The sequence below is a fragment of the Lentinula edodes genome, assembly GCF_021015755.1.
Source record: "Lentinula edodes strain Le(Bin) 0899 ss11 chromosome Unknown C8R40scaffold_27, whole genome shotgun sequence".
NCBI lineage: Eukaryota > Fungi > Basidiomycota > Agaricomycetes > Agaricales > Omphalotaceae > Lentinula > Lentinula edodes.
Genome location: NW_025764333.1, coordinates 174,822 through 192,737, shown reverse-complemented (window position 1 = coordinate 192,737; position 17,916 = coordinate 174,822). Strand labels below are relative to the sequence as shown.

The 17,916-nt window shown below is 46.6% G+C and overlaps 8 protein-coding genes across 8 annotated transcripts; 4 read left to right on the top strand and 4 right to left on the bottom strand.

Moving 5' to 3' along the window:
• Positions 1-322: 322 nt before the first annotated feature.
• C8R40DRAFT_1050740 (uncharacterized protein) lies at positions 323-1,532 on the bottom strand (the record flags this gene model as incomplete). The annotated part of the gene is made up of 2 exons (XM_046224658.1): positions 323-1,382; positions 1,432-1,532. Coding segments are annotated over 2 exons (1,161 nt in total), but the record flags the coding sequence as incomplete, so codon positions are not given.
• A 264-nt stretch (positions 1,533-1,796) lies between these two features.
• On the bottom strand, positions 1,797-3,528 carry C8R40DRAFT_393822 (uncharacterized protein). Its single transcript, XM_046234912.1, has 4 exons — positions 3,360-3,528; positions 3,028-3,300; positions 2,086-2,961; positions 1,797-1,936 (listed from the first exon to the last, which is right to left on the bottom strand). Exons 1-3 carry the CDS (start codon positions 3,381-3,383, stop codon positions 2,119-2,121), a joined length of 1,140 nt encoding a protein of 379 aa, XP_046084228.1. The 5' UTR covers positions 3,384-3,528; the 3' UTR covers positions 1,797-1,936; positions 2,086-2,118.
• A 1,329-nt stretch (positions 3,529-4,857) lies between these two features.
• C8R40DRAFT_1172776 (uncharacterized protein) lies at positions 4,858-5,734 on the bottom strand (the record flags this gene model as incomplete). Its single annotated transcript, XM_046231913.1, has 2 exons — positions 4,858-5,451; positions 5,528-5,734. 2 exons carry the CDS (start codon positions 5,732-5,734, stop codon positions 4,858-4,860), a joined length of 801 nt encoding a protein of 266 aa, XP_046084227.1.
• Positions 5,735-6,498: 764 nt separating this feature from the next.
• On the top strand, positions 6,499-8,802 carry C8R40DRAFT_393939 (uncharacterized protein). The gene is made up of 3 exons (XM_046234913.1): positions 6,499-7,109; positions 7,161-8,505; positions 8,565-8,802. Exons 1-2 carry the CDS (start codon positions 6,626-6,628, stop codon positions 8,495-8,497), a joined length of 1,821 nt encoding a protein of 606 aa, XP_046084226.1. The 5' UTR covers positions 6,499-6,625; the 3' UTR covers positions 8,498-8,505; positions 8,565-8,802.
• Positions 8,803-9,099: 297 nt separating this feature from the next.
• On the top strand, positions 9,100-9,702 carry C8R40DRAFT_1050392 (acyl-CoA N-acyltransferase; the record flags this gene model as incomplete). Its single annotated transcript, XM_046224623.1, has 2 exons — positions 9,100-9,518; positions 9,579-9,702. 2 exons carry the CDS (start codon positions 9,100-9,102, stop codon positions 9,700-9,702), a joined length of 543 nt encoding a protein of 180 aa, XP_046084225.1.
• A 1,703-nt stretch (positions 9,703-11,405) lies between these two features.
• Positions 11,406-13,542, top strand: C8R40DRAFT_1172773 (uncharacterized protein; the record flags this gene model as incomplete). Its single annotated transcript, XM_046231912.1, has 6 exons — positions 11,406-11,489; positions 11,541-11,592; positions 11,645-11,707; positions 11,761-11,777; positions 11,830-11,867; positions 11,931-13,542. The coding sequence occupies 6 exons, from the start codon at positions 11,406-11,408 to the stop codon at positions 13,540-13,542; spliced, it is 1,866 nt and encodes a 621-aa protein (XP_046084224.1).
• Positions 13,543-13,739: 197 nt separating this feature from the next.
• Positions 13,740-16,044, bottom strand: C8R40DRAFT_394258 (uncharacterized protein). Its single transcript, XM_046234914.1, has 6 exons — positions 15,534-16,044; positions 15,413-15,478; positions 15,134-15,363; positions 14,418-15,079; positions 13,967-14,338; positions 13,740-13,903 (listed from the first exon to the last, which is right to left on the bottom strand). Exons 1-5 carry the CDS (start codon positions 15,974-15,976, stop codon positions 14,000-14,002), a joined length of 1,740 nt encoding a protein of 579 aa, XP_046084223.1. The 5' UTR covers positions 15,977-16,044; the 3' UTR covers positions 13,740-13,903; positions 13,967-13,999.
• A 559-nt stretch (positions 16,045-16,603) lies between these two features.
• C8R40DRAFT_1050491 (dienelactone hydrolase endo-1-3,1,4-beta-D-glucanase) lies at positions 16,604-17,719 on the top strand (the record flags this gene model as incomplete). Its single annotated transcript, XM_046224634.1, has 7 exons — positions 16,604-16,829; positions 16,879-17,027; positions 17,090-17,142; positions 17,195-17,306; positions 17,364-17,391; positions 17,440-17,544; positions 17,604-17,719. 7 exons carry the CDS (start codon positions 16,604-16,606, stop codon positions 17,717-17,719), a joined length of 789 nt encoding a protein of 262 aa, XP_046084222.1.
• Between the last annotated feature and the right edge of the window lie 197 nt (positions 17,720-17,916).

The window sequence follows — 17,916 nt, the reverse complement described above, 5'->3', positions numbered from 1 at the left end:
GGGATAGTTGCGAGATGTGAAGCCGAGAACAACAATTCTCGATTGCACTAGAGGAAAGCTCTGCGTGTTCAACGGAAAATGCAGTGCGTTTAAAAGAAAGTGTCTCTATTACGACGACCGATGTGTCGTACTGAGAAGCGGTGATCCCAAGGGTTATGCGCATAAGCAGAACATAAAGCTCTTCGTGAACATATTCCGGAATGTCTGTAAGGACAGATGGAGGAATTGTCTGTAGTTGAGGACTCTGGACAGATGCGAGTGTGCCCAGAACATTTAGAAACGATCGGTATCTGTATCCATCATCACGATACTCGAAATTTGTGCAGTGCGCTTGAAGAGTTCGCGACATGTATTCTCGAGATAGGAATGTGATAGAGCCGTCCTTGTGAGCGTTCGTAAAAACAACCGAATTCATTGCCTGAGTGTGTTTGTTGCTTAGCTTGAACACTGGTAATCGGAAGACGTCCTCGCGAGTACGAGAAGCCATCAGTGAGTCGCTCCTCGTTTTAAGTTCAAGGTCCGATAAATCGAGGGGATTCGAGATCGGAACCGGAGGATTGATATCCGCAAAGTCACTGTGTACGAAGAGAGAGTCCGTTGATGCCAATCCCGGTCGCAGGAAATTACTTCGCAAAACGATTGCGGTACGAGGGCTGATAACGAAGAGACGATGGGCACAAGGTTCTCCATTGATCGTACCCTCCCAAAGCCCAAACCCATCATTGGACAAGATGAATTCATCTCCATCCGCTGCTTCCCAGATGCAAAGAAAATACATACCAGCTTGATTCTGATAGGCCAAGGCGGGAAAGTGCTCTATATTTGGATCGACTCTGTGTTGCATCATCAGATGAACCTCGATGAAGCCATACTTGTCGTACATGTCGAGAGCATGCTTCTGAATGAGATAGGCTGGTGTGTCCAAATAGTATCGCAAGACATGCAACCATAGATCGTTACTACTATCTAAATGGTGAGTGTCCTTGTATTTGTCAATCCAGTCCCGCACAGGGGCGTTTTCCGGACGTCCTTCGTCAAAATAAGACATAGACATCCGGGCTGCTCTGTAGTGCTGGAGAAATAGAAACTTTCGCAACGTTTCCAGGTCCTCCCTCTTCATCGTAACTTCTCTGGAACTAGAGTTACCGACTTCCGCAGTATGGATAGTTTCGATAATCTTCGCGGCATCTCTCTCAAGGAACGAGAACTTTTTTTCTAGCTCCTGAGGGTTCACCGCATGACTATCGGCATACAAGTCCGGTACACCATAGATCGACCCCACCGATTGAGAAGTGAGTGCTCCCGTTGCAATGTCGTAGAACCAGACATAATTAGAATCAACACCAGTTTGACGGAATTCTTTATTGCGTTGAGCTTTCGACCTGTGGCAAATAAGCAGTCGAGTGTATGGTACTAACTTCTTCAACGTACTTTTTAGGACCATGTGCAAATCGACGCAAGATAAACCTAGGTATAGCATGATGATATGGGGCTTTTGGGGTAGGAGAGGTTTTCGTTGTTGGGGATACCATAGGGACGCTTTTCGAATAGCTGTTGCACCTTTATAACGCCGAGCCTAAAAATGTTGAAGCCATCTGTCGACTCGGAGAAGAAGCGCCTGGTTGTTCTCCGTGCCTACCGGTCAGACTATTGCAGTGAAGGCCTGATAGCTAAATATGGGAACATAGTCAGCATGAACACAATGGACGTACTTTAGTAACTTCTCCTTGGTGGTCTTCTGCACAGTGAGGGAAGAAAGTAAACTCTGGTAAAGCGATTATCATTTGAATTCATTTCTCATTCATGCATGATTCCTGCTACTTGTTCTCAAGAGTCAGATCAGTTGTGGCGTATATAGACAACAATTAGACCGTCCGAAGAAATTCAAATTCCGTTAGCAAAAGTACATGTAGAGTGATACTGCAAAGCAAACGTGCTACATTGATAGAACGGTGCCAGAGTAGCACAAACGGAAGAACGAGAACACAACATTATCAATAGACCAAGATAAATGACAAACAGGAGGGGGAAAAGTAGAGAAGGATCAGTAAAAGTCCAGGAAGTACACGAGAAGAAGCGACTCACCAACTGAACACAAAGATGGCACATGCATCAGCTCTAGTCCAAGTCCTGGCCGTAGTGATACAAAGCACGAGCACTATGGGTCGTCGGTGTACCGCTAGAAACGCTGCGGCGCTTGGGATTCTGGGTTTTTGCAGGTTGTTCCTGGATACTAGGAAGTTTAACACTCGAACCGGAAGCGGTATTGAAGAAATCTTGAGCAGCATCAACTTGTTTGGCGCGCTCAGCTGAATTTGTGGCCTGTTGGGCCGCGAGAGCAGCGAGCTTTTCTTGGAGGGCAGCTTGCGACATATTGACAGCTTCCGTGCTCTCATCGGGAGTGGGTGGAGCGGATGGAGAACGGGCTACGACACTAGAGGGCATCCCTGATTTTGCACCTGTCGAGGGTGACCGTGTGAAAGAAGATGTCGGGCTATCGCCAATACCAGGAGTGGGCAGTGCAGAACCAGGGCCACTCTCATCAGAAGCTGTCGGAGTCGCGCCTAGTTTCGCATTCGCCGCCGCTAAACCGAGTCTGATGTGCTTCGGATTGAAGCCGTTCTTCACGGGTCCAGAACCATCTCCTGGAGAATGGGATGGTGTAGGACTTGCAGTGGGCTCAGCGGACACGGATGATATCTGGGAGATGGCTTGGCCAGTTGACGTCTGAGAAGGTTCAGAAAGGTCTGAAGGGACAACGTCTTTGGAAGGTCTTTGAGAGGTGCCGGTGACCTGGCTAGTCGACGTCTGAGAAGGTCCGAAAGGGTCCGAACTAACAACGTCTTTGGAAGGGGTCTGGGAGGTGACCTGACCACTCAATGTCTGAGAAGGTCCTGAAGAAGCACCGGCGACGACACTAGCACTCATGCTCATACCGACACTGATATTCGCATCTTCCACCTGTGCACAAAAAAATAAATTTATTGGTCATCGAGCTGATGGTATCAATATCATAAGGATTCTCACCATGGGTGGATGTATTGGATTGCCGGCGCCTATATCCGATGGTGGAGGAGGAGGAGGGGGAGGAGGAGGAGGAGGAGGTGGTGGTGGTGGTGGAGGTGGTGGTGGTGGTGGTGGTGGAGGTGGACTTCCAGCACCCATACTCATATGCGAAGGAGGCATCTGCTCAGGATTGCCCATTGGTGGAAGCAAAAAGTCGTTCATGCCCATGCCCATGGAAGGAGTAGCACCATAGCTCATATCCAGAGAAGGAATGCCCATGGAGGAACCGGAAAACTGAATTTTTGTGGTAAGCAATTGATTGATCGATGAAAATGTGATAGATTTGGACTTGCTTCGTTAGGTACATTTAATTCCATGGCCGCATTCACAGCAGTCAAAAGTCCCGGATTTTCTTCTCCGAGTTCCTTGAGGAATTCTGGATCGTTAAGTATACCGCTTGCCTTGAGCTCTTTGATTGCATCCTTAAAAGGTTCGTCTCCAAAGACGGGTTCCAGGACAGAGGGAGGGATGGGAGCATCATCGTTACCACTGAAAGGCTGAACGAACAAGAAAACAGGATGAGCAAGAATTCCATGATAGGTACGAGTGCGTGAAAACTTGCCTTGCGATGATCATGATGAGGCTGGAAGATCTACAAGTTCCCCAGGTCAGAAACAGGGAGTAACGGGTTGATTCAAGCGCACCTCTTCCTCCTCAATTTCCAACTCAAACTCGGGATGCTTTTGCTCAACATCCACACCATTGCCGGTGTCATCAAAGACGACGTTGAAATTTCCAGAGACAGGGTTAGTCTCAATGGAACGGCCACCGGTGGGAGCTAGGGAATCAGAAATAAAGGCAGGAATTGGAGCAGCGAGAACGCAGGAAACGGCTCCGACGGCGAAGACAGTAAACACTGAAGGAGAGTAAACCATCGTTTGTATGTAGATTATGAGAAGTTTGAGAATTTGAACAAGTCGGATAAGTAAACCAGCGGCTTGTAGTGATGAGACCAGCTCTGAGGAAAAACGAACAGGCCAGGGCGTCCTTTATATACATCTTCCATCGTCAGGGTAGGAAAGTTATGCGAGCTTATGACTGCTTATATGATTCTTGATTCCGCCCGGATTCCACCTGCTGCGGTATAAGAATCAAAGATGCGACCAGGGCAAAGACTTGTTCATAGCTGTGCATGAGCTATATCCATCAGGCACTGCACTGCAACTTACCGCAACGAGGTTGCAGTGCGTTTTTTTGAATGTTGGTTTCAAATTTGCCATTCGGAGACCTATTCTCATTGAATGATTGAGCAATCTGCATTCCATGCAGTTAAAAGCCTGTAGTTTAAGTGGGCAGGATAGGACAAAGGGAGAAAGTAAGAGAGAAATCTGCGTCGGACCTATTAGGCTTAGTCGGAACGCGTGCGAAAGGCATATGCAGCGCTCCAATGGCCCAATGCATGAAGTCCTCAAACTGAGTCGAACAATTCAGGAGGGTGTTCAAGGGTGTTCAGAGTAGTATTCAGGGAGGGCCAGGATCCAAGGGACAATCAGAAAGTAACGCATGATAAATTTGCGCTTCGAGGCAACCACACATGAGGCGTTGTAATCTATGTATATACTTTACACAGCGACCTTCACGAGCCTTGATGTTTTTTTTCATTGTGTGTGTAGGGTAAAAGGGTAAAATAACAACAACGACAAGGCCCAGGAAATCAATGGTAAATTATGGTGAACAGATAACCGGAAACAGAACAGAGAATACGAGGAAAGGAAAAAAAGTGAATTAGTGATTGCCCAGAACAGATCAACGAGAATAAATTGGACTCACGCAAACCTTTCATAGTATGCATCAATCTAAATCATCACCGTAAAGATCAGACAAAGAGCGCACGCGATGGGGTGAGGGAATATGACTATTGGTAGAAAGTGGCTGACCAGAACCAATGTCGCTGCGCGCCTGATGAGGCGAGGGTGGATCCAAGGACATAGGGCTTCCGTGACTGACTCCACCCATGTTCGTATCAGGTTGGCTCTGAGGAGAATGAGGATTAGAAGAACCATGCATGTGCACATCAAGATGTTCGGTGGAATGAACATCAACCATAGCCACATCATCTTCCTTGGATCCTTTGGAACTCGGAGTGACTATTTTCGGGGCGTCGTGGCTGAGCCGTATTTTCTTCTTCAACTCCTCGATCTCAGTATTGATTGCTGTTGTCATTGGTTCTTTGCTCTTCTCCAGTGCCTCCTTAAGTTGCTTGAGCTGGCGTTCATCCTCCTCTTTCTGACTTTCATCGGCAGTACGTGGTTGATGAATGGTATTGGAAATCGGGGTGATACCCTGGACAGTGCTTGTATGACCATTGAGATTCTGCGAGGCGGGACTAGAGGAACCATCTCCGAAGTTCGTGGAGGGAGCGGTAGGCTGAGGACCTAGGACAGGCTGATCAAATTTGAAAAATGAGTATTTTTAAATTTATTTTGTCGACCATGATCGCAGTAAGAATGAGTCGGCTTACCTCAATAGTAGTAGGGACGCTCGAGTGGTGACTATTACCGGCCGAGTCTGTGTGTATAGGAAGGCCGTTAGAACTCGACAGCGTCGGGGCGACATTCTGCAAGGGGGGATCTCCTGGAAGGGAGTTCGAAGCAATAGGGGCGGCGAGGACGGAAGAAGCGGTCCCAACAGCCAATACTACAGCCAAAACGGAATGAGAATAGATCATGGTGTGGACCCGAACGATGCAGGAATTGCGAAAAAAAAATCAAAGAGGCGACCGGCGACTGTTGATCTGCGTGTGTGCGTGCGTAGCGTGAAGAGACCAGCTCTAGTGAGGGAATGAAGAAGTGCGGCCGTTCTTTTGTATCTTCTCAGTCAATGTGGACTGCAGTATTGAGTACAGCCGACGCCCTCCGACGCCCGCGACGGAGAGACTTTGATAGTCGTTGTCAAGGCCATATAAGGGAATTCTAGGGAGGGGTCCGGATGCCTTCCTAGACGTGGGTAAGTTATTTATGCGAGGGCAGTAAATATGTATAATCCATCCGATATCGTCCTTAGACTTCCCTGGACGAGTGCTGCGAAATCTCAGCGAAACATTACAGCATTACAAGGATCTGCAAATGCATGCAATGGCAGGTGTACAAAAATCGATCCGCAAATGTAAGAATCATGGCATCAGAGATACATATTCCATTGCGAGGAGAAGAATTCGGAGGGGAATCGAGACTTGCATGATGACTTTTTGAAGCCGCCGTTGAAAAAGAGATGGAGATTTCTTAGACTCGAGCCAATAGCTTCGGATGTTGACACTTTGGCAACCGGCGCTCAAAGGTGTCAGCGAAACAAAGTGATTCCGCATATCGCTTCTCAGCAGCAGACTGGTTCGAGTCTAGAGATTTCTTGATATCTGGATTGAGCATCGCGATGCAAAAGCAGGGAACTTACTTCAAAGTTCAAGCTTGTTGACCGTTTGACTATCATTATCCGGATGACCGAATCCAATTTTTGCCGGCGACGGAGGAAAGTCGGAGACTGTCAGAGATAGAGACTCATCGATCTCACGTGTCACTGGTCCGAGTCAAAACTTTTCTGATTTCATCTTAACGCGTCTTTCATGTCTAATATTCACGAGAAGGAACTCCAGGCAGACCTAAAATCCGGCGTCGAAAAACTCATGCGTGAAAACAATAATCTAAACTACACCGAAGCTTTATCTCGAGTCACGAAGGATATGCTAAAAAACAACCCTTTCGTTCCTCCAACTTCCGGATGTCCGATAAATGACCTGCCAAATGAGCTTCTTGCTCACATATTCTACGTTGGAATGGAGATGGAGGAAGAAGGTCCATCTGAAGATGAGCTTGAGGAGGAAGACGACGAGTATGAAGACGAGCTGGATTTGCTCGACTGGGATTCCGACGATGAAGGTGAGGAAAATCACACACCCGCTAACAAACGGAAGGATACCGGCAAGGGAAAGGCAGGTCGTGGCGAAGAACAATCAGAAAAAGAGGAGGAGGAAGAGGAAGAGGAGGCCGGACTACCTTTTCAGGTGCTTGTCAGCCATGTATGTCGACATTTTCGAGAAGTTGCCATCGGTGAGCATTATACCATTCTTTCTCATGCTGAATCTCAGATGTAAATATCAGAGAGTCCACTGCTGTGGACTACCCTGCGTTTTCAATTGGGAACGTCTCTAGACAAGGCAAAAATCTGGCTGGCGCGTTCGAAAGGGCATCCTCTCCAAATTGAGATCGATTGCACCAGTTCAGACGAAGAGGACGAAGAGGAAGTAATCGCCTCGTCCTCTCCAAATAATGTAACAGATCCCCCAGATAATGCATCCGAAAACGAGGGGTCTCCTCTAGAATCCGAACCTTCTTATCTTACCAAAGCACAAATTTCCGAGATTATGGATATTATAATCCCCGCCGTGGATCGATGGCGAATCTTCAGTGTCACCGCCAGCTACTACAACTCTATTCATCTTATACTAGAACGCTTGTCCAAGTGTTCCTCGGCTCCGCTTCTCGAGGTCTTCGAAATGTATCATTACGAAGACTGTGATGAATTCGATGCATTTTCACCACCCGAACTCAACACCAAATTTACGATCTTTGGTGGTGTTGCGCCAAAATTGAAATCGGTGGCTTTGTGGGGAGTCCACATTGACTGGGATACCTCTCTTTCCATTTTGAATGATCTACGTGATTTGGAGATTGCTTACCACGCTGATGACGTCCGTCCGTCCTTCGAGACATTCTCCGACATTCTCACTGGTTCGCCAGAGCTCGAGACTCTGTCGCTCTGTGTTTCCGGTCCAGCTGGCACTGGCCTAGATTGGGGAATCATGCCGATACATATTCCGTCTGTGAAAAGCCTCACATTGTGTCACCACGAGCCTGCCTATATTGAAGCGCTCCTTCCTCTGCTCCATGCCCCTAACGTTGTCGAACTGCTACTCGACTACGATTCCAATGACTTCAGTGACTTTGCTTTGCTTCTTGCCAAACCGCTTCCAGGGCGAACAAAATCCATTCTAGCCGGCTTGGACCACCTCAAAATCGGCGGCCTTCCATCGAATAAGAATGCCCGCCAATTGATGCTCGAGCAATTGGTCAACTTGAAGTCCATCTGTATAAATTGCGTTGGTGACGAGGAAGAATTTTTCGAAAGACTAATGGAACTCAAATCGACTCCTTCTGAATCTGGCACGACGCAGTCGGTGGTTTTCTGCCCACATCTCAATACCTTGATGACAACGGGGGTTGATGGAACGGCCATGAGGAAGTTTGTTGAGACGCGTAAGCGTGGTGGCGCACCGTTGTCGAAGGTGTCGATGAGTGAGGAAGATAATCTGGACGAGAAAGAAGAGAAGTGGTTGCGAGATCATCTGCAGGAACTTGATTTCTTCGAACCATCAGATTCAGAGGAAGAGATTGAAATGGAAATTGACGATATGTCGGATGATATGGATACGACGTGAGCAAAAGAGTGCGTTCGCCTTTTTTGTTATCGTGTAATTGGCGAATTGAAATGCCTCAACACATTAGATTTCACAAAAATAGAATATACAATGTGTAGATTACCAACGGGGGGAAGGGAGGGGAAGGGCCGCGTCCCGCGACTTCAACCTTGCTTGCCTCAAAACATCTGCGTTGAATGAAGACTTTGGGCTGTCGATGGCCGGTCGATGGCAAGAAAAGTAGTTTCAAATATAATTCCAGGACAATGCCCAAGGACAGGTCAGGGACAGGCCGGGAATGCCTGTGGCCAGAAAGTGGGGAAACCTTGACAAGCAAGGTAACTGATCTTACATATCTCGGCATTCGTTCTCAATTCTTGAATTTTGAGTACAATGATAATACAATCTTAATATCTAAACGCTAACACAGGACTCGCTCCTAAAAATGCTAATTTTACTCTTTCCAAATTTCCGCCCTTTTTCCTTCAGTTGGTGAATACTTGTGCCATGTCGTAAGTCTTTGCCCTGGACTAGCTCTGTCGGTCCCGCTGCTTCGAGTCATCCGCTATACCTCGAGATATACATAATCAAGTCAAAGAATAGAAACAGCGCTAGCGATCCCCATGTTTGAAACCAACAATCTACGAATCCGAGCCGTACGCAATACCGATTTCGAAAAGATCCACGACCTTTGGAACGACCTACGCGTGCAGAAATCGCTCTCTCCCTCCTACGTTGTTCCTCTAGGCAACAAGTTTGAAGAAACACTGCGTACTTCGGCTGCCGATGCGCTACTCTACTGTATCATAGAGACTAAAGATAAAGGCGACTGGGTCGGCTTCGTGAACCTCTTCAATGGGGATCAGAAGAACCGAGACGCGATGCTTGGTTTAGCTCTCTGCCCAGAATTTTGGGGCCGAGGATATGCGACCGAGGTTTTACGCTTTGTCGTTGATTACGCGTTTCGAGAGCTGGCTCTGCATAGAATCACTTTGAACGTCTTCGGAAACAACGCAGCAGCGATCAAGGTGTACAAAAGAGTGTGAGCTGGCGCGCTAGATATTTTGAAGACGAACTAAGAGAATCACATCTGATAACACAGGGGTTTTGTTGAAGAGGGTATACAACGAAAGGCAAATTGGTCTGGCGGGAATTGGCAGGATGTCGTCTTGATGGCAATACTGGATGAGGAATGGGCCGCATCGAAAGGAGACCATGGTGAATGAAACCTGAAATACCAAATTGATGCAAAGTTTCCCTACTACTTGCGGCACAAGGCGAGACTGTCTATGTAGAGCAGATACAAAATCGATTATTGCAACACACATTCTGCATTCGCGGATGAAGTGTGAACACAACGAATTTCTTTCTTCTAGATTCGTGATCCACACTCTGTCCCGAATCGAGCTGCCAGTGAATCGAGCATGTCGCAGCCAAATCTCACAGTGACTGGTTATGATTGTGTTGGACTTGAAGCTTGAAGGCCTATAGAGTTTGTTCCTTGATGGTGGTTCAGTACTCGTGCAAGACGCTCAAAACTGACCGTCTACAATTCCGAGCTGGTACTTGATGCCAAACTGACCTTGAGAACATGCAAAAAAGCGATTGAAGTACCGTCGCCAGAAAATGTTATCAAACTCTACATGCTATTTTCCTCAGACTCAACGCCCGGACGCCAAGGAAGAGCTCCTCAACAAGCCCAAGATCACTCTATGTTGCGATAGGCAGTGAGTTCGTGGGCTTCAAGACTTCAAGACGCCAACTCCAGAATTTTGAAGCCGCGGATGCGCCACAGAGATTCAGATTATGACTGTACCTTACGAGAGCTTGCTTTGCGTATGTAGAATCACTCTGGAGGTGGTTCGACTGATAGAATAACTGGTTCTAGCTGACAATTTGCATTTCCAGTGGGTTTGTCAGAGAGGGAAGGGCAAATTGAAATTTGAATGTCATCTGTAATAAATGATCAATGTTTTCGGGAATATTCCCACAAACAATATTGGTCCGACGCTTTCAAGTTCTACACTTTCTGTCATTGTCCACTAACTCCAGTGACCACTCTTGCTCTTTATATAAATCCGATTGCTTTTCGCATCTATCGCTTGACTGTTGCATAAAGGATATTGTCATACTCTGCGACTTCCATGATAACTATATCAAAATGACTGGCACCATTAATGTTTCGGTCCTGTCATGGCGGATGATGCGGTCTCTGCATTCAACTTCAAGACATTGTGGACTAGCGCCTGAGATCTTGAGACCTGAGGCCAGTGAGGGTTCAGGTAAGTGTCCATCTATCGTTGCAGTCATCAATCTGACCAGAACCAGCCAGAATTCACGTAAATATTAGGCTAGACTGGAATAATATTTCACCTCGTGTATCGCCTCAGTTTTTGCTTTCATCTCTATCAAATAAGATGGTCGCAGGATTGCTGGAAAAGCGTCTCTCTCTCGGTGCATCAGGCTCCCGACAGCCAAAACCGACGATCCCTAATCAACTGGTAGTCTAAAAGTTTTAATCCGACTTACATCCATGACAGACTCTGAGGTAGTTTTTTGAAGTTTCCTTTCTGGATCTAGCCAGGGCGCACTGTTCACAAATTATTTCGAACATTATCCTCAACCAGCGCAAAGTCCTTGACCCCGATGAACAGTTATTGCTCAATTCATAGTATGTTCCTCGACAATAAACGTTAAAAGACCTTAATTTTTATGTAATCCCGAGTCTGGGAGTGAAAGGCATTATCCGTTTGAATCTCATTATCGCCATGTATGCATCTATTCGGGTCAGTTTCTGCTGAAAGCTGACAGATGCTCAGAATCTTCCTTTTACAAATGGTATCAATGTGCTTCTATTCGCCGTTTTACATATTAACCCTATGGATTGTTCATCGTCCTTGGCCGGTCCTTGGTGTTCATACTTACCACTATGTCCTCCCCACGTAGAGTTCTGCCTCAGCAATCGCAGCCCCGGACTTTCAAGCCGTCCCTCAAGTCCTTGCTTCTGCTACCGGTGAGATTGATTTACTTCAACCTATCGATGAATTCGTCCTGACATTCATAGTTCCGAATATGTAATCCTCCCCCCTCTGTTGGAAAAGTAAGGTCGTGTAGTGGTACGTTGAAGTCAGATTGTCTTTCTGATTTGGTTTTGACCGATTTCCACAGTGACTCCAGTGTTCGATGTTCGACTTGAGGATATCTTGGAAAGAAAACATCTTCCTCCACTGGGTGAGTACTGCTTTTTTTGTGCTTCGATTTTCACCAACAATCACGTGTATTAGGTTTAAAAGATTTCGAGGTTCGTTTGAACTCTGATGATAGAGTTGGATCGCATCTGACAGTTCGTTCAGGAATGGTTGCTCTATGTCGAGCTTTCCCCAGAGAATCTGTGAGTCTAGGAATATCCTATGCGTCCTCCTAATTCCTACTTAGGCTATCACATTCACATTAGCTACTTCATTCTCTGGTTACGTGAATACACAGTCCGATATCGACGCTCGAAGCACTTACGCGACGAGGCACGTCAATATGGCTTAGAATGGCCGACCTACTCTTCGCGGCTGGCCATGTTTTACGCTCGTGCGAAACAAACCTTCTTTACTCCAAATTCACACTACGAACTCAATCTTCCATCCGATATGCTTGCGCCATTCCATATGACCAACTCCTCTCCTCATCCAGATCCTGCCGTTTTTGATCAAGTGGCAATCGAGACTCAGAGGATGCTCAAGGAAAGCTTGCAGCGCTTCGTTTCCGCTCAATTTAATAACGTCGGTAACAACCGTGTTATTTGTGGCTTGATCGGAGGTACTGTGTTTTGCCTCGTTGGCGCACTACTGCCTATCATCTACAACTTTACGATGGGGCAATCGAGATGGTCACGCCTCTCAGCGTTGCCCGGTCTCTGGTTAGGATTGTCAGTGCTATTCGCCAGCTTGCATGGAGTCTGCCTGGGAGTTTACATCTTTGGCGATCTCAGACAGCTTCGTAGATTTGAGCTGAGCCGACCGCCTATTTCCAAGCCTCAGCCGTATCGCCCACGACCGGTCATATCTTCTCCAATCACTAGTCTGCCTGTGTCCCCCACGCAAATCACATCCATTGATAATTATACAGAAGACTTTGGTATCTTACCTCCTCCACCTGCCCATACACGCTTCAGCTTTCCTTCGTCTCATCATTCTGTGCCTTCTGTATATTCTCCGTCTGCCTCATCCTCGGATCTCTCTTATTCGGGTTCGGATGGAATGATCCATATATCTCCTGCATATTACGACCCAGAACCTATCGAAGGACCAGCAACATCCCCAGGCGGTATAATTGCTCTCCCTGCAAAACAGAAATCAGCTTTTGACGACGACGATGATGATGAAGAAAATAGGCCACCTTTTGGTGCCACGGCAGCCTTCATTCATCCATTTGATCATTTCGAGGACGATGACTATGATCTTAATAATCCGAAAAGGCCATTAGTTCAAGAACGGCAACGCGTTTCTTCTTTTGACTTCGATGCCCTTCCTCCTCCTCCGGCAGCTCGAGTCCAGCCACGATCGCCGCCGCCGCCGCCGCAACCGCGACGTCCTCCTTATCCGATCCACTCTGATTCACCTAAGAGTACTTCATCCCTTCAACTCACTCCGAGCATCATGGTTATCCAGCCAGAACAGGAAACCCCTGATAAGGAACTCACCCCAAAGGGTTTCATTCGTCGTATCCAGTCCCGATGCAACATTAACAAATGGCTTGTCATGACCAGTTCAAATTCGACCACTGATCTGAACGAGAAGGTCCCCGATGACCTTGAAAAGGCCGAATATGAGCGATCCAACTTTCCTCGTCCTCATCCTTCTTTGCAACGTGATCAAAAAACGAGTAATCTCAAAAGACAGTTCAAGATGGTGAAAGCAGTCCCTGCGTTCGCTTCGCCTCTTACTCGTGTGCTTAGTCCGGTTGTAATTCGGGGTCAGTGGGAAATTGTTATGCGGTCGATGATCATCGCATGTTTCGTTAGCTGGTTCACAATTGGGATTCTTCTAGCAGTTCCTGTGCCGAAGACCCACTGAAGAAGGCTAGCTGTCGGTTGCCTTTCCTCATCCGCACCTTCGCTATCTGTTGTTTTCACCGTTGTCCGTTTACGTGTTCATGGATATTGTTTTCATCGCAGTTTGCTCGTCGCTCTTTTACAATACTTTGTATCTCCGACCATCTAAACGCTCGTTCTCGTCGCTTTTCATTTAAATTTGTATTTGGCTAGTCTTTTATCGCAGATATGTGTGTAACACAGTACTTATACAGTACTCAGTCGTTCTTTAATTACATGTAAAGTTTTCAATAAGAATCTAGAGGTACATGTACCTTCTCGTTATTTTCTGCCTATCCATCCTGAGACGCATTTCAGGTCCACTTGAATAAGTATGAGCGCAGCTGTGGGAGTCGTGTTCAGGTAGGGGGTACATAGAAACATCTACATGTAATTAATTTACTCACATGAACATGGACGGACAAACGAAATCAACATGTCTATGATATAAGAAACTTACGTGGTCCGGAAACCCAATTATCCAGAAGGAGGAAGGGCCAAGAAACAGGGAAAAGTAAGTACCACCACCAGGAGATCGGGTTGACTATCTTAGAGACAGGAGATTCCTTAATTGCTGTCCATCTCCTCGTCCGACGATGGGCTACGACGATAGCATTTCGAATGGTGGTACGATCGTAAGGTGGATTTAAAACTGCCTGTCGCAATGTTTGTATTCCATGAAGAATAACGAAATCTGCGATATCTCCTCGCTGGGGGTATAATTCAAGCGGAACATTTGTTTGCCCTATTGCGACTTTGGACGTTATTGTGACGGATTTCTGAGCGAAATTAACGGGCATGAGACCGAAAGCATTGAGTGAGCATTGACATGTCGAAATAACAGGGACATGATGTTACCGCTAAAGTCTGTATGTCTGTTTTTGTTGCAGCCTGGAAAATCGCGGCACCAAAGGTACACAAAGCCAGAGGATCTGCAGATCCTTGAGGAGTGAATGCGTTTTCGACATTGTTAACACTCATTGCGATTTGTATATCGTATTTGTCGAAAAGGTGTGGCACCCGCAACGTACTACGAGGAGCTCCAAGCGGCTGGCCAGCTTGCAACCTCCCTTGCATGTACATATCAGAATTAGGCAGTCCTACAAAGGTTATGGGAAGGTCCCCGATGGCGTCCTGGAGGTGCCGCCATTCTTTTGACGTGAATAACTGCAAGCGAGTCGCATGCCCGATAGTAATGTGTCGTCCGAACAATTCTGGGCCATGAGATTTCCAGGCAGGACAGTACTTTCTAGCCTGTTTGATGACCTCGTATATCAATGGTTCAGAATCAGGATCGAGGTTATAATCAAGATGAAAATCTATAAGAGTCAGAGAGGTATGAGACGCGAGCTCGAAGATTAACTCGATATTCTTCTTGGCTTGTTCGATTGTAGGCTCGACATATGGTGCGGAGCCGACTGCCTCTACACCCTCTCGCTGAACCGCTTCCGCTAGTAATTGGAAATTGGATCCTGGTTCTGCATCTTCTGCACTTGAGAACAAAGCTTCTTGCGCAAAAACTGGGAACGATATACGACTGAGCCATGGCCATAAGCCCAATGAACGGAACGCACCAGCGATTTGGATGTGGCAAGCTAATCGAGCTTCCTCTTTCAAATGAAGTGCTACATCCAAGCCAGAGAAGCCAACTAGGTCATCTATTTCGACGTGAGCGCGCATCGAAGTAACCCCGCAATCCACACTTTCATGAATGAGCTTCCGACCACGACTCAACAAGTCCTCTTTTTCCAAAGGAAACCTCGCTTTCGCAGTTCCTGTCACGCTCATTGCTTCTTTGAAATCCCTATAGAACTCGTAAGTTCAAAGTTGGGCCACATAGCTTGACCTCGCACCCAGATATCAAATCACATCGATCCAAGATAAAGCACTTGTCAAGATGGATGTGAGAGTGACACAAACTGAGTTTTGTCAGGTAGGTTGTTTCCCATCAAAGACCAAGTGGATGGCACACACGAAGGAAGCAAGATCCCGCCTCTTGCATCGATTTCATATCGGGCAAAAGAAATCGGGAGGTATTCTCCCTCAATATATGGAGCGACTCTAACCACATTGCCTTCGCGACATTCGACTGACCATAACTTGCCTGCATTGAAGGGTGGGTCCGGATACGCCAGATGAACGTTTGTAATGAAAAGAATTTCAGCGGCCGTTGTAACTTTTGGTGTTGTAGATCCTGACAGAGGAGCTCTTTGACGTCCCATCCACCGCATCTGGGAAGCTCTGGGAAGTGAAGAGTCGGAGTTGTCCCACTCCTGCGATAAACCACTGAGAAAAAAAACTAAAACCTGGGAACAAATATCACAACAGATTTCTGACTGATCTTTTCCGTTTTGAAGCGGTAGGCGAAAACGTAGGGCAGATAGATTGTTACACGGCTCCGTCGAAATACTGTACATAAGTACTTCAAATTTGAAAACATGCTTGAACCTGCTTGGACATGCTTGGACGTCGACCAGGCTCTGAGGTCGAACCCGGACCGAGATGGACCGAATGCCTGTTAGTTTCTGCGTAATTTGCCTATATTTGGCTGTTGTTGGGGTCCGATTTTCCTTGTTTCCCATCGAAATTAACAAAGCCAAACAGGGGCGACGCCTACAGGATACCGGAGCCTACAGACAATGTAAGAGGCAACAAGGAGATCGTTGCAACGTTCAGCGCGAGCATTAAGCAGGAGAGCAAGCGGACACATAAGGCAAACCGGGCCGAGAAGAAAGCCATGCATTGCGATATGGAGTAAGACTTAATCCTACTCAATCAAATCAGTCCGAGAAACCTAGCCAAGCAAGGTGATTATCGTGAATACTATTCCAGTTCGAAAAAAAATCGAAAACTGGTTTCATAAAAATCTCTTTCACTATGAACAATCACTGTTGCTTATATCATGCTATTCGAAGATCTGTCCTTTCTCAAAATATATCTTCTCAGCCAAGTTAGTCAAATTTCGGTTGGTTTCCGAATCAATTCAATCATCAATTTGGTAGATAAACCGGTCGATGCCAATCTTTTCCTCCCCACAATTGGCAATGGCAAGTTGCGATAATTGCAAGAAAGGAGCTGTTCTTCCTGGCGAACCTACGGGTACGATGGTGAACGGCGCGTATCTCGCTGCAGGACCTGAAGGAAACACTTCTCGTGCCATCATCCTTCTCACAGACATCTTTGGTCTGCCTCTCATCAATTGCAAAATCATCGCGGATAACATTTCCAAACGACTACAATGTGATGTCTGGGTGCCGGATCTGTTCAACGGTCCGTTCCGTACCATGAATTTGTTATTTTGGCCTCACCAATATACCAGGCAAACCTCCTATCACGGTCGACAAGCTCAAAGTTCCCGAGCGAGTAGGAGAGAAAATAAAATGGTTTTCTCTCATCATAAACATGCTGCCTTCCGTCCCAGCAATGTTGTTCAACCGTCCCACCGTGGCCTACCCGAGGGTGGAAAATGTGAGTGAACAGTATGACACATACATAGTATTGGTCAATCAATATTGAATCTGGTACATCAGTTCGTCAAGGAACTCCAGAACAAGAAGGAATACGGAAAGTTGGGAGCCGTTGGGTACATTCCCTGTTTCTGTTATGCATAAGAATGTACAATGAACTGTTGTCAGATACTGCTTTGGAGGCACCCTCGCAGTCACTATGGCGGGTACAGACTTACTGAACAGCGTCGTAATTTGCCATCCAGGAAGCGTTACTGAAGAAGCAGTACAGGCCATGAAGGTCCGTGTGCCTATCGTCCTGTTCACCTTTGATGCTCATGTTTATGTCTTTTTACAGGTTCCAAGTGCGTGGGCTTGTGCAGAAGGTGTGTACTTCTTTGTATCGATCACCGGTCGTATTTAAATCGTTCCAGAGGACATGGGCTTCAAGCCGGAAATTCGGCGCAAGGCAGAAGAACTTCTGGCTTCACGCCAAGGTAAAGATAATTTCGTTGAATATGAGTTTAAGGACTACAAAGGTGAGCTTGACTCGACATCCCTTCGTAGTATCATCTTATTGATAAGAGGTATGTGTCAGGAACTGTCCATGGGTTTGCCGCGAGACCGAACTTAGCATACCCAGAGGTCAAGGCTGGATACGAAGGCGCGTTTGAACAGACTATTGAGTGGTTCCAGAAGACGCTTCCTGTTTAGTTTGTTACTTCCCTTATGATATCAACTTGTTCCAGTTATCAAAATAACAATAACATGAGTAAGGTGATTGCTCTGCCATATAGCTTCTGATCAAGTGTTCACGGCAAGCAAAGGGTGAGTAGAACGAAGAACTTACTTATAGGTGGTACAGATTTGAAGGTTCTAACCTGCACAGTCTTGTCTGCTCTTTCATTGGA